Source organism: Chelonoidis abingdonii, chromosome 2, assembly GCF_003597395.2.
Source record: "Chelonoidis abingdonii isolate Lonesome George chromosome 2, CheloAbing_2.0, whole genome shotgun sequence".
Classification (NCBI taxonomy): Eukaryota; Metazoa; Chordata; order Testudines; family Testudinidae; genus Chelonoidis; species Chelonoidis abingdonii.
The window spans coordinates 244,934,739-244,950,795 of NC_133770.1; the positions used below are offsets into that span (position 1 = coordinate 244,934,739).

At 38.6% G+C, this 16,057-nt stretch overlaps 1 protein-coding gene across 2 annotated transcripts in view; it reads left to right on the plus strand.

Moving 5' to 3' along the window:
- CRISPLD1 (cysteine rich secretory protein LCCL domain containing 1) overlaps nucleotides 1–15,804 on the plus strand; it is a 57,897-nt gene extending 42,093 nt beyond the window's left edge. For both annotated transcript variants that reach the window (XM_032784779.2, XM_032784780.2), the window contains exons 13-15: nucleotides 2,183–2,258; nucleotides 11,967–12,097; nucleotides 14,308–15,804. In XM_032784779.2, coding sequence (XP_032640670.1) covers nucleotides 2,183–2,258; nucleotides 11,967–12,097; nucleotides 14,308–14,359 — 259 coding nt within the window. In that variant the 3' untranslated portion in view covers nucleotides 14,360–15,804. The remainder of the gene's footprint in view (nucleotides 1–2,182; nucleotides 2,259–11,966; nucleotides 12,098–14,307) is intronic.
- The last annotated feature ends 253 nt before the right edge of the window (nucleotides 15,805–16,057 follow it).

The following is a 16,057-nucleotide window of genomic DNA, read 5'->3' on the forward strand; positions in this document are numbered from 1 at the left end:
CAGAGGTGTTGAGCACCCACTATCGTTACTGGTGTTAGTGAGAGCTGTAAGTACTCAGCACCTTTGAAAATCTGGCCACAAATGTTTTGCTTATCTTTCAGTCTCTGGTTTAAAAACACTGTCAGCTAGTAAATACTTTCTGAGGAGAGGAGGATCTGTATACTTTTATTTATTTTAAATAAAGGGTCTTCTACACTTTCTATAGCACGAGTCTATTTTTCACTTTTGAGAAGTGTGGCCTAATGGTTAGACCAAGACACTGCAAGAGTGTGTGTGTGTATATATTCCATTCTATATTACGGACTTGCCGTGTGCCTTGGGATTGGACTTCTGAGCCTCCGTTTACTCCTCTGTAAATAGATATCATGAAAGGGTCTGACACAGCCCTGTGTCTTAGGCATTGTTTATTTGGGTTTTTATGGAGAATAGTAGGTCAGGAAAATATTTATGTTTACAAAGAAATATTAATAGATTGGTAAAGTAGGCCATGGTGAGAATCCTATGTATAAGCCAATTTATAGCTTTCAGCAAAATGTGTGAGCTGTGTATTTGAAATGTGTATTTGAAATTAACATTTTCACTCTTTGAAAGAAGACTGTGCCTCAGTAGTTTGAGGAAGGAAACCTGTAACAGTTCTTAAAACCATAGATGAGTCAGAGGTAAATACAGTGTAGCATGATGTACTGCAAGAGTGGAGCTAGCCACAAGAGTAGTTTTATAGCTGTCCTACAGTCAATAGAGGAAGCAAACACAGAGCCAGAACTGCTAAGAAAACATCCCATAATGTAGCATTTGGGACCCTGGACTCATGTGGTGTTTGGCTATAGCTGCATAGTCTTGCTGGATAAGGTGCAGAAATAAGTAAAAGAGTGAAATGCAGAAATAGGTGGTGCAAATCCCATCCTTATACCCATCTTTCTTCTTTCTTGTTACTACACAATATAATACATTCTGAAGTGAAAAAATAGGAAAACATTTAAAAATAAAAACCTGAAGTCAAAGAGTGACAAGAGATCAGCTTTAAAAACTCCAAAGCAAAGTCTGATGCAACACTGTCTGGGGACACATCTAAAAAAAACAACCCAGCAAGTTATAAGCAGCAATAAATTATGGCAATAGCACTTCTGCTCCATGGTCTCACAACGACACGTCATATATTAATCACAGGTGATACAGGCATTTACAACAATGGCAAGGTCTGCCTTCAAGAGGAAAGGCTGTAGCAGAATGGCCAGGCACAGACTGGAGAAAGGTCACTATTGCTATTTGATCATCCAGAAGTAGCTGGGAGTCTAACCACAACCCCAAATCACAACCTTTGGTCACAGATGTTGGAGGAACTGATATAACATCCAGCTTTTGTGCTTCCTTCCTCCAACCTGCACATCACCACAGTATTCTCATGACAAAGTTTCATCCAGCTCACTCTTACCCATGCCCCAGAGGTGCCTTGACACTGGGAAAGGCATTTGATTGATCTGTCTGGATTGGATGCAGTAGAGATGGCTGTCATCAGCACAGTGAAAATAATTTAGCCGGTGTGTTTTTTTTACCCACTTTCCTAACAGTCTTGCACGCACATTGAATAATAGGAGGGTACCAAGCAGATCCTTATGGTACTCCAAACAGATATCATAAAAGGGTCTGACACAGCTCTGTGTTGTTTCATTGGGGGGTGGTCTGGGGTTGGAGGATAGTAGGTCGGGGAAATATTTGTTTACAAAGAAATATTAATAGATTGGTAAAGTAGGGCATGGTGTTTATAAGTCAATTTATAGCTTTCAGCAAAATGTGTAAGCTGTTTCTTTGAAGCCAACATTTTCACTCATCGAAAGAAGCTTATGCCTCAATATTTTGAGGAAGGAAACCTGTAACGGTTCCTCAGGGCAGAGGCAGCAGTTGCCCAGCACTGCCCCTTGGGTCTTCTTTGCCAGAAAAGCCCAGAGCTACTGAAGTTTTCCACCACCCACTCTTGCCAGGGACCAGGAGTGCATCAATAACTCCTATTAATCCATAGCATCAATGCTAGCTGATTGATCTAATATCGGTATGGATACCTTATCTTTATCCATTACTGAATTCATTGATTGTCAAATCTTGAAGCCCAGTTTAATGAAATATCATGCGGTATTGTAATATTGTAGTCACATTCTTAAAATGTATGTTTGTGTTCAATTTTCAGAGTGTATTGTCCTCGCAACTGTATGCAGGCAAACCCACACTATGCTCGTGTAATTGGAACTCACATTTATTCTGATGTAAGTAGCATGATTTATTCAAGCATATTTATAAATGTGGATGATGAAACTATTACAGTGTACAATGGAATACACAATGAGAGGATATTGTATAGTGTGACAGTTCAGGCCTGATCCTATATATCTCATGCACTCAAAGACCAAAGTTTTCAAACTTGGATGCCTAATGTTAGGCACATGCTACTGTCCTGATCTGAGCACACACAGCTCCCACAGAATTCAGTGGTACTCAGCTCCTCTGAAAATCAGGACAGTTCTTTGGTGCCTAAGTATAGACTTACATGCCTTACTATAAAACTTGAAAATTTTGATCAAAATTGCCACTGACTTGTCTGACATGAGCAATGAATGAAGGGTTAGACCCTTAATGACCCTCTCCAGATACAAACATATTTTCTAGACTCCAATGAAACAAAATACCATGTTATTCTAAAAATAAATATACATAATCCCATTATTTTGGACATATCGCAGTTATGTACAGTCACATATTTGTAGCAGTCTTTAAAATTATAAATAAGACTTTCTGATGGAAAGCAAAAGAATACCATAAAGGTATTTTTGGAAATCAGAAACTGAAATCTAATTCTCTGTCATCTTTTTTTCTCCAGTGGGAGTACAGTACCCATTCATTGTTGTTAGAGAATGGCTCCTGAGCACTGAGATGCTGACAGTTATTCATGTTTAATTCCTTTTAAAGAATCATGTTTTCAAACATACAGCATGAAAGTCATGCCCCAGCTCCCCCCAGTCACACACACTCTCTCTCTCACACACACACACATGCTTGGCTTGGATGGAGTTCACCCACCAGAAGCAGAGCACAGCTCCATTTCCCCTTTTTGAATATTATTTTAGCCCTTGCCACAGTAGGGTTCCTGCTCACAAAATCTGTATATGGTGACTGCTCTTCCAGTCCCCTCAAAAGCTCTCCTGAGGACAGCATATATGGAACTGGCACAGATCCCACTCCTCTCTGTTCACAATGTGCTTAAATGGCTGTACCCCCTGCACTTTTATAAATTCCCCATGGAGGGTCAAATCGTTTCTCACTGGGCTCACGAGAGGTTGAGGTGAGGCTCTCTCCTACTTTGTGTGGAAAGAGAGATGGGATTTCTCTATGATACTTTTCCTCCTGGACCTGGTGATGGGATCTCTGAATGGGCTAGGGCCCACACAGTGAATGGGCTAGGGGTTGAATTGGAGGATGGGGACACAAATGATCCTTCCTCTGGTCTTGCAGAAAATAGTCAAAAAAGTTAACAATCTTATGTCTGAACTTTCTCCTGATTCCTCTGTGTCACTTGGTGCCACCTTGGCACAGAGGGGTCCCTGGTAATGCAACTCTGTTTGAGCCATGATTATTCAATCTTTATATTATGGGACAACCCAGGATCCTCAGGCAGAGCCCAAGGTCCCCAACCAGGACCACATTGTGCTAGGTGCTATATAAAGATGGAAGAGAGACAGTCCTTGCCCTGAAGTGCTTACAATCTAATATACAGACAATGGATAGGGCCAGAGCATACAACATACAAACAAATGGACCTGGTGCAGATTGGCCTGGCTTTATTATACACATGTATAGTATTATTTTTTTTAATTGAGATTAGAGGTACTGAAAAATGGTGTAAGGAAGGGAAGAGCCATGATGGCAAGCAGTCAGCAGAGCTGCAAAGAGCCAGTATGATTGCAGGCCTATCCACAAGATCAGCTGTGTTTTGGAGTAGTATTACTGTGGAGGCAAACACCACTGATTGGACAGTGCAGGGGGATCCCCTCAAGGAAATCTTCATGGGAAATCTAATGAAAAGTCTCCTTCCATGGATTTGAATATGAGGGAAAATATGAGGGAAAATATGAGGGAAAAAAAAGAAGTTTTGTGGCATGAATGTCACAATTTAATGAATCTTCTCCAAAAAGCGGAAATGAGGTCAAATTACAAAGATGAATATAAAAAAAAAAACTACACAAGCATGTAGGGACAAAATTAGAAAGACCAGGGCACAAAATGATCTTAAACTAGCTAGAGACTAGAGGGTAACAAGAATACAATCTACAAATACATTAGAAATAAGAGGAAGACCAACTCAACTCAACTAAGGAGGAAAGACAATAACAGAAAATGTGGAAACGGAAGAGGTTCTAAATGACTTTTTTCTTTCATTTTTCACCAAAAAGGTTACTAGTGATCAGATGTCTAACATACTGAATGCCAGTCAAAATGAGATAGGATCTGAGGCTAAAATAGGGAAAGAACAAGTTAAAAATTACTTAGACAACTTTAGATATCTTCAAGTTGGCAGGGCCTAGAATACTCACAGAGCTGGCTGAAGAGTTATCTGAGCCATGGAAAACTCATGGAAGCCTGGAGAGATTCCAGTGACTGGAAGAGAGCAAATATAATGCCAATCTGTAAAAGGGGGAATAAGGACAACTCCAGGAATTACAGACCAGTCAGCTTAACTTCAGTACCCAGAAAGATAATGGAGCAAATAATCAAGCAATCAGTTTGCAGACGCCTAGAAGATAACAAGGTAATAAGTAACAGTCAACATGGATTTGTCAAGAACAAATCATGTCAAACCAACCTAATAGCTTTCTTTGACAAGGTAACAAGCCTCATGGATAAGGGGAAAGCAGTAGATGTGGTATATCTTGACTTTAGTAAGGCTTTTGATACTGTCTCACATGACCTTCTCATAAATAAACTAGGGAAATATAGCCTAGATGGAACCACTATAAGGTGGGTGCATAATTAGTTGGAAAACCATTCCAAGAGAAACAACAAGGTAGACCAAGTTTTAGACCAATTGACTTTGACAAAGTTCCTCTTTATCTATCAAGTCCAATTTTGTGCAGTTAATCATTTGGATTATACTCATTAGGCATTAAAATTATGTTCATTTTTAGCAATTATGATACCTGGCAACACTTTCCTAGTTTTACCTTCAGTTTAATTAATTGTTTAAAAATAGGTGGGAACTCTTCTTCACCTTAGTCTATGTTCCTTTAAACTGAACTGCTTTTTGACTTTCTAACAAACCAAATCCATTTCCAAAACACACATTTTTCAGTCAGAAAACCAATGGATTTTCCTTTATTTATCTATTTTGAGGAGAAAGTTGTTGCAGCAGAGCAGAGGTTCTACTCAGAGTTGTGTTGTTTTGTTACAGTATGCGGGGAACTTTAGATACAGACTGCACACTGTTTCTAACCTGTGTAGGATTTTTACATAGGAGGAGATATGCTTAGTCTTGGGGCAGGCAGCAGGGGGGAAGTAGGGAGGATGCAGTCCTCTGCACTGTGTTCTTCTGTCATCTGTCCAGGGAGCAGCAATGGGTTAGCTACAGAGGAAGCAGTTCACCATTTTCCCAGTAAGAGGCACTAGCCTGCATATTTAATCAGTCCTCAGTAATGTGATGACAAGTAGCTGACCAAGGTGATGATACTCAAACACTTTAAAGCACTTTGAAATCTATGGATGAAAAGCACTATATAAGTACTAATCATTATTAGAAAGAAGTAATACTTAGTAAATAACTTGGGCTCCCACCTTACAAACACTGATGTACATGAGTAACTTTATATATGGGAGTAGTCCCTTCACTTCAGTACATCTCACTGAGTTATTCTTGTGCATGTTCGTTAGTATGTGTGTCAACAGGGGAAATGGAAAAGCATGTGCCTTTTGAGGAAGGAATTACTTTCAGCTCCTCAGTAGCAATCTGAAGTCAACACCCTGGGGTCAAGATGAGTTACAGAAGATTATCCTGTTAGAGGATAAACACTAATTTCTACTCCCCTCATTCAAGCAAGAAGTCCCATTGATCTCAAAAGGCCAAATCCTGTGTGCTTTGCTCAGTAGTCCCAAATAGCCTCTATTTAGTCTCCTAAGAGTTCTGCTTTCAAACAATTTACTTTCTCAACATTCATCCATGGTATACAGAAATATTTGCAGCAATGTTGTTTGGAAAAAATGCATCCATTGTGCAAAGGAAATAAAAGTTTTTGCAAACCTATTTTTGCAGCATTTGTGAAGCTCTAAGACTTTTTTTTTCTTTTTAACACTAGCCAGGCTAGACGGTTGAAAATACTGCTACACACCAGGCTGAGCAAAGTGTTTTATTCTTAAATTGATTTAGAAAATTTTGGTTCTGCTCCCGTTCTCCCTGGGTATAAGCAGGGATGACCCTGAATCCTCCATGGTGCCCCACAAAATTTTTACTATTTTCTTCTCATACCATTTCCACCAAGCTCTGAGGTTACAGTGACTGCTCCTAATCTTGATGAGATTGCTAGTTATTGCATTACTCTCTGCTCTGCCAGCAGTGCCAGTCTGTTTGTCAGCTTTTCCTACAAATTAACACAGAACCATATACTTGTGCACAGTGTGTTGGTAACCACATGTGGGTTGCTGTCACTGGTACTCATCCTCCCTTCCCCTGTACCCTCCATTGGTTTGTGCGCCCTCTTGTTTTGTCTTATCTAAAAGTAGATTGTGAGTGCTTTGAGGCAGGGAGTGACTCTTACTCTGTGTATGTACAGTGCTAGGACAATCAGGTTCAGTGCTGACTAGGGCCTCTGGGCGCTATCATAATGTAGGTAATAAATAACAATAATATATGCTGCTCTCACTAGGGGCCTGCACATACTACCAGATCCCTGCTGGCCCAGCAATGCAAACTGTCCACCTGGCAATGTTTTGTCCTCTTGGTAGACCACCCAACAGCTTCCTCCCTTCCACTCATGGGAGCAAGAAGTCCATACTTTCAGCTTCCCCTGTTCCAATTATCTAAGGCTTAGAGCCTTATTTCTGGCATTTCAGTATTATGCCTTATGCCACAGAACTCTTTAACAGTATTTACACTTCAACAAACAGTTTTCAAAGTTGACTTTAAAACTTTTGCAAAAGGTGTAAGATTTGCAGGAAACTGAGTCAGATGAGGACTGAGGTGAATTGTCAAAGCTTTATGGAGATACTTTTGAAGCACCTACAGTGACTGGCTTTTGTCACTGCTGTTAGTCCCTGATTCTGAGCACCAAATACATCTACAGAATAAAGAGAGACTTTTGAAGTTGTCACTTGTTTCACACTTAGAATTTGTTTTGATAGAAGATTTGATGCCTGGTATGACTCCATTGACAGTGATGAATCAGCTACATCCCACATATCTTCTCTCAAAATAAACTCTTAGCAAATTCCTGTTTCATCGTCTTATTTTCATTCTAGGCATCACTGCCCTGAGAACACTCTCTTACAATAGAGAATCCTGTGGTAATATTTTTGAGTCAATCATAAATGTTAAAAAGTGGGCCAGATCCTCAGCTGATGTAAATCATCCCAGCTCCATTGACTACAGAAATTAATGGAGCTATGCCAATTTACACTAGCTCAGGATCTGGCTCATATTTATAAATGTTTTTGCTTCAATTAACTACATGGAAATACTTTTCCTAATATCTTTGAATAATTGTCCATAGCATTCTGCTATGGAACAGTGTAAAGTACTGAGAGAAAAACAGAACTATTAGCAATACTATCTGTTATGAATAACATTCAGAACAATTGCTATTTGTGAAAGGGAGGCTTGTGGGTAAAGTGCCTTTGCAGAGTAATGGTATGCTGTGGTATTTTGCTGAGTAGCAAAAGAAGGAAAATGATTAAGCAGCTTGGTATTCAGATTCTGTGACCTGTTAAATACTGATAAATATAAGAGAGTTCACTGCACACCGATAAAGCAAGGTCATGTAATGCTGTATGAAATGTTTGTTACCTTAAAAATGCATGATGTTGCCTTATATATGTTTTGGGCTGAGATAATATCTGAATTAAATTAACAGCTCAAAGCTACTGATGGAGACTTCCAAGGAGAGGTATGCCTTTGAGGCTGCTAATAAAATGATTTGTTAAGTAATATTTAGAAACAGAAAGTAAACTGTGGGGGTGAAATCCTGGCCCCACTGAAATCAATGGGAATATTGCCATTGACTTCAATATGGCCAGGAATTCACCCAAAATGTTTACCCAAGAAAGCCTGGACAAGATGTTAGATGGTCTGACCCTTCAAAATAGGAAACCTCCCTCTATTTAAAATAAATTAGTTCTATACAAAAATTAGTTAAGAACTAAGACTGAAGATCCAGTTAACACCCAGAATTAAATGACACTTCCTTTAGAAAACTTTATACATTTGTCCCATATCCTCACCTCTTGCATCAGCCCACAGAGCAGGCCAGGACATCAGGGTAACCAATCTCCTCTCCAAGCCCTCATCCCATGTCTTCACTACTGTAACCTCCTGTTTTCTGGTCTTAACTACTGCATATTTGCATCTCTCAGGTCTATTCAGCTTTAGCAGCTTTAGCTGCTTCTAAAACCAACTTTTTGACTCATTATTCTTACCACATAAATCCCTCCTTTGAGTCTCCCACTGGCTTCCTCTTCTCACTGTATAAGCTTCTTGTCTATATTTTTAACAACCCAAATATCATATCCCCATTCCACCTTACTGACTAGTAACCTGTTGTGATATCAGCTCTGCCAGTGTTCCTAACCTTTACCATCCACCCTTCAGCTTGTCCCTTAAACACCTCCAAGCTTTCTCCCACACTGTCCCTTTTGCTTAGGGAAAAACACACTGATAAAATCCAAGCAGCCATTATCTTCCTTCAGATTCTTCTGGAGCGTTCACCTCTGCCATGATGCCTACAAAATCCAACCTGCTTATCATGCTTAGACAGGTGACAAGCTGTGGCCTTTCCTCTTCCTCTTCTTTCTTTTTCCTACTCCCTTCCTCACTTCCTCTAATGCCAATTAAAAACAAACAAGCAAATGAACTTCTTAAAATACATGTAACTATCTGGGCCAATTCTTCAGTGTACTCATTTGCACCATACTCATTGTGGAACTTTGCATTCACATCCCCTACCCTTCATTTGTATCTTTAGATTGTAAATCCTTCAGTACAAGGATTGTCTCTTCTTTTGTATGACGCCCAGCACAATGGGACCCCAATCCTAGCTGGGGTCTTTGGGCACTACCATAATATTAATATTTAGGAGCAGCAATAACCTTAAATAATTAAAATTAGTCTCTTGATCACTGGCTGCCAGGTTGGGAATACAGCAAAATCCTAAGGCTGTTAGGGAGGAAGGAAAGAAAAGTACTGAATAGTATAAACTGTATCCCTTCTGGCTTGTTTAAAAGCTGCAGTCAATCATTCTGAGGAGGAAAGATTAGAAGGGCCTTTGGATAAACTTTGTCAAAGTTATATTCTCAGAAATGTTGTGACATTAATGGACTGACAATATAACAGTGACACTGGCAACTTCAATGGTTGGAATAGGAGTTGGAAAATAATTGCTATTTTGAATTTCTGTATTTTATATAGCATTTAGATTACAAAATAACTACAGTTACAGATATATGGTATTCCAGTTATGGCTGGAAGGTAATGCAAGCCTTATTTAAACTGGTCTTTTAATGTTGATATTTATACTGGTTACGTTTTTAATGTTGATTCTGTGGAATCCTCTTACAGTGAAGACTTTTTTTCTTCTTCTTTACAAAAACGCTTGGTTATAAATGGAGATTCCCTGTACCTGGAGTTGCAAATTTCACAGAGCTGCGCATTGAAACAAATAAAGACTTATCTTCTACAGTATAAATGGAGTTTCACTATATCTGTAGTTTGCTGAAAATAGCATTGTTATTAAAAGTTTTAAGTAATTAAAAAGAGAGATTACCAGTTCTCTGAGTAATTGACTACTCTTCTGTGCACTTTATTTAAAATAAATAAGTATATAAATCATCAGAGTTGGGCAGTTTCATGAGAGCACATTAATGGCCCAGTTCTGCAGATATTACTGAGACAGAATTCCCATTGACTTCACTGAGAACTTTGCCCATGTAAGGTTTGCAGGATTGGTCCCCACGAGTCAAGGTTCTTTAGGAATGTACTATCAGAACTTTCTTTGCAGTAAGAGGACATGCAGTTCAGGTCCAGCTACAGATTAATATTATGGGCAAGTTCTGTTATAAAGCAGTATGGGGAATTAGAAGCTCCAGATAGGAATAACTGCAAACAAGATTGCAGCAGCTGGGTAAAAATTGAAGACTCAAACCAGTCAATGATATTTCTCAAACTGGCTTAAAGGAGTAAATCTTCCTAGAATGCTATAAATCTGTGCAAATACTATTTAGGGACAAATACAGGATTTTGTGGGTGCATATGTATAAGCTGGGCTTTTGGGAATATGGGTTTAAATGTATACATTCAATTCTTAGTTTAACATATCTGATTCCTCAGTATTATCTTGTTTCATATCACTTTTATACATTAAAACAAAATGAAGGACTGGTGAAGGGAAACCGATGTGGTGGTGGCTTCAGCTTCCTCCTGCAAAACACCACATCGGTTTCCCTTCACCAGCCCTTCACTAATCTATGTACATCCAGGTTTTGGCAAAACATCCATATGTACATGCAGATGGTTATAGATTATTCTATACCATTGATCTTGAAGTGCTGTTAACTCACCTGCCGATCTCATGGCAGTAGATGGAGCTGGTCTTCAGTGGCATTGTTCATTTTCTTTCAGAGAGTTCTCTACAGGTAGTTGTAGGCAGTTGCTCCTCTTCCCAAAGAGTTCTCAAATGCAGACTACCATTCTGTCTCCCTTCCATTTCTGTAAATATGGGGCTGGTAATGATGAGGCATCTGGTTCAGAGTTTTCAATATGTGGATGGCACCTACCTCTGTCTCTCTATCATCTGATTGAGATGAAGTAGTTCAGCTCCTCAGTCAATGTCTAGTTGAGATTTGGGCATGCATGAGAGCACTCTGAAGCACAATCCAGACAAAACTGAGGTGATGATGGTGGTTTGGAGAAAGAGCAAGATGAGCTGGCAGAGGGAACACCATCCACTTTGATGGAAGGAGTATGTCTGTCATTAGTGTTCACAATTTAGGAGTGATTTCAGATGCAGACCTTACCACTGTTATCCAGGCTTTTGTTACCTCTCAAGGTTAGACTATTGCAACATGCTCTACATAGGGCCCTTAAAAACATTTGGAGGCTGGCACTTATTGAATGGGGCATCTTTCTGGGAGACTTGCTGTACATTGGTCTCTGGCTGGAGTTTATGGTATTGGTTAAGAACTTTAAAGCCCTGGAACTGGCCTACCCAAGGGATCACCTCTCTTGCTGTTTTTTATGGCACAAGCATTAATTCTTGTTGAGGACAGACTGTCTGAGTGTGATGATGTCACAGCGGCAGCCAGCAGGGGCACTTGAGCTGGATCCCTCTCATTATAAAAGTGAGAGTGAGGCTGACAGAACATCCCTGTGAGGGTCCAGGACTCTGGAACTTGTTCTCACCTCCTTTTACACCTTGGTCCTAAATATCCTGAATTTGGTGACTTTCCAGACATGCGGCAAAAGATACCTTGTTCTCTGGACAAAGCTAATGGGGCTTGCTTCCAGTTGATGGAGGGGGCTGGTGTCCTGCTGGCCAGCCAGCTGAGTTCCTGTGGAATGTATTTCAGTGCTGCTGAGGATTAATTTAATTGCATTTATTATATGACTAATTATGATAAGGTATTTAGAGCCATGGATATGCTTATTTATTATTATTTTTAAATCTAAAAGTTAATGAAAAACATAATAGAACTAATAAAAAAAAACTCTTTTGCTCTTTTCTCAGGTGTCTAGTATCTGCCGGGCAGCAGTACATGCTGGAGTAGTTCGCAATCAAGGAGGCTATGTTGACGTTATGCCAGTAGATAAAAGGAAGATGTACATCGCCTCCTTTCAAAATGGAATATTTTCAGAAAGGTAAAATTCTCAGTTTAAAAGGCTGTAGTTTTCCCTTCTTCTAGTAATGCATGCCATCATTTTCAAGATTCTTGCGCTAAGTCTCTGTGTGTGGTGAGGTTAAGGGGTGTGTGTGTGTGCTTGAAAGCTAAATAAATAGGCTAACATGGGTGATTTACAGGGTTGTGTAAGAGTCACAATGACTGGAGAAGCTGCGGTACCAGAACTGCCTGTCTCCTCTAAGCTCATAAATCATAACCCTAAAAAGCCGCTTATAAATCAAAACAACTCTCTTGTTTATTGATCCTGTGGCAAATAATGCAATGTTTGCTAAGAAAATTACCTTTGCCTCCTTTTGCATTTTTAGATTAGTGATTCATTCAGTTTAGGTGAGTGGGGTTTGGAATGGTCCAGTACTTGCTGTTTATATGGCACCCTCTTATTGAGGATGGATTATATGAATGGCCATTAACTTTTTGCATCTTTTTATCAATGAGCGTAGTCTACAAATGATACGGACAATAGATTAACAAATAATATGATTTCCTAAGATATACAGATGTGTATCTGAGTCTTTTAAAATCACTTACCATTATATAGTACCTTCTGTGATGAAATATTTCCAGTTAATTTGAAGCTCTGAAATATTTTTCCAGGTTCTAGTAGAACAAAATTTTGACTTTACAATATTCTTGGTACATCCCATCCCACAATCATGAAGCTAATTGTGAACTCTGGAGCTGCAAACAGTGTACCAGATCATCCCTTACACAAGAATTACATGCATGTGGAAAAGAGGAAAAAGCGAGAATGATTGTGTAGCCTGGTGGTAAGGGTACTCAATTGGGAGGCCTAAATTCATGTCCCTGCTTCAACCACTAATTATTTATACATAATGGAACAGCTCCACTAGGTGAGATTAAGACAGCCTCCCCCCTGCCCCCAAGAATCTTCCATAGCCCAGGGACTACAGCATTCAGCTATACTACTCACTTGGGATGTGGGAGACCCATAGTTCAAATCCCTTCTTCCTATGGGGAGGGTGTTTGAAGTCAGGTCTCTCATAGCTCAGCTAAGTGCCCTAGCTATTGGGTTATAAAATGGGTAATGCCTCCCTGCCAATTTTATGAATGGCACCTAAGTCCCCCACCAAAAAATAAGTTTACCTAAAACTATTCTGTGAATTTGTCAAATTAGTGACAATTTTGGGGTCAACTAAAACTTCAGTTTATGGTAAATAAACAAAATGTCTGAAAATTTTTGCCCCAGTCTAACTATGATTTGTATCTGATTAATTGCCTGGATTTTATGTGTGCAGAAAAAAATGCTATTTGGGCACTATTAACCCATTGCAGCCTTTTAACAGTATATTAAAGTACATAGATATCAGTTGTGTGGTCCATGTAAACAATGTGGCAGGTATTGAAGAACATAGAAGAACCTGCATTGTTAATCCATATCCCCAGGCAAGAGGCATTTATAAACTAAAAACTAACATTTCAAAGCACTTATAGCAGTTGCACAGCTACCACTTTCAAACGGAAAGAAGCCAAGATGATGGCTCCAGTGTGCCATCTGACTCGGGACTGTTTGTCCTAAGGAACCTGCAGTTTGTTCTACAGAACAATGACGCTGTTCAGCTGTGTGGTTGAAAGAACAGCAAAACTAAGCAGTTCTGCTATTGCTAATGTTTACAAAACAGCATTAATTCCATAAGTTGTACCTTTGGGTTCTGTAATAATTGACTAGAAATAATTGACACATTCAAGGCTTTCCCCTAAATATTAGTATTTGCTTTATTTGTTTTGTTAATAAGCATTTCTTTTGAAGTAAAGAGCATCAGTGGTAGAGCTATTGTTATAGATTACTTTATTTCTGGCAGAAAGTTCTATCATTCTGATAAATTAACGCAATCCTGCTCCCATTGAAATGAATAGCAGGGTTATATAACAACTTTGCCATTGACTTCAAGAAGAACAGAAGTAGGCTCTTATTCAGGATTCTCTAAAACCTACTTGCTATATGTCATATAGCGAATTATGGCCTGACTCTGCCATGGCATCAGTTGGCACAGGTACCAGCATTCCTCCTGCACAAAATAATTTGCAGGATCAGAACCTAAGAGCCCAGTCAATGAGAGTTCTGGACTCAGAGGGCTTGCATCACTTCCTGAGAGTGCATTGGAGTGTTGTTGTCTTATAAATAACCTCTGGGATTGTTTTATTTTGCAGTTTACAGAATCCTCCAGGAGGCAAGGCTTTCAGAATATTTGCCGTTGTCTGAGTCCAGTTACTAAAGTGTAAAAAAACAAAATAAACTGCAACCAGAGCACTTGGAAGAGGATAATAAAGATCACTTAGTATACTTCCTAAAGTTTGTATAAAGCTGTAACATTATTGTACAGAAGATATCAACTATTTTCCGCCAAAAGACTTTCAGCTGCATGTAGATCTTAGTGGAGAAAAATCTGTAAAATTAAACATGGGAGAAAATGCATTTGAAAAACTACAATGATATATCACAATTTTTGAATCCTGTGTTAAATATTGCTATATTTTCTTAGCAGTTATTCCTACACAGTTAATTCAAATCTCATAAATGTTCTACATTTTTTATCTGAATACATTTATTATACGGTGCTTTATGTATGCCACTAACAATAACTTAAAAACTATACCATGGATAGACCAGTGATTTTGTATCCAATTTACATTAAAAAATAGCATCCCAATAAATTGACACAATAAATCATGCCTGTAAGTCAGAAGTATAACACTTTTTGTGATTTACTCTAGCATTAACCAACCTGAAAGAAGAGCTGGAGTGTTTTATACTTTACACTAATTATTAGACAAATATCAGATGTTTTTAAAAATTGGAAATGGAGACGCCAATTAAAATGTGTTCCTTTAAAGAAACATTTTTTTGTTAAGAATGGTAAATTTACATTTTCTTTATTTTCTAAATTAAATTTGATAATTAACACACTGTTATTGGATGTTGGTTACTTGGTCAATTCAAATAACCAGACACTAAAAGATCATTTTCACACTGAGAGGAGGAATAAACTGAAAGGATTGAGTTTCCGATTCTGCAAACTCACACAAGTTATACTTTAAGCCTCTGACCAGTTTCATTGAGATCAGTGGGCTTCCTCACGGGAATAAAGTTAACCACATGCATAAGTAATTGCAAGTTTCAGGCCTTAAACTGTACATGGTATCTGTGTACTACGCATAGATTTGAGGGTGAACAGTCAACACAATCTCTACACTGTTAAGAAAATGATAACAAGGCCAATCTCCCTTCTCACAACCTGGCGGATACTCCTGCAGGCCAGGACGTATAGTGGTATGGAGCCTAATGAAGATTAACTCATTTATTGCCTCACCATTTCCTTTTAATTCATTTATGGTGAATAGCCTTGTGCATTAATTTTACCATATTATGGTATATGAAGAAAATATAATGGTGATACTATGTTTCTTTCTATGAAAAGTGTATTGTGCTTTAAGACTGAAAAGCTGTTGAACTTTATTTTTGGTGTTTTTGTTTCTGCTGATGAATTTATTATTTCTTTCTAACTTGTAAACTTATTGGTATTCTTCATATTTCAGAGTATTATTTTCTGTCCTTTGTTTTGCTGCATGTACTACCTCATGTAGTTAGGCAAGCCTTGTTAGTTTTTTTAATCAGTTTTGAATAAAATTAATTTACATAGTAACTGTAAAATTGGCAATCTTTATTTTTTTCCCCACAGAAAATGTATGTTTGTCCTAGCTCAAGAAGAAAAACACCAGCTAAATAAAGTTTACTTTTGTTGCTGACCGAAACATTGCAAGTGGTTTGTAGGACATGGCTATAGAAAGAGGTTGAAGTTTTAAAAGCTGGCTAGGTGATTTAGCTGCATAGCTCCCATCAATTATACTGGAAATTGTAAGGATAATTCCTCTGGTTGGTTTGGAAAGTCACAATCAGGAT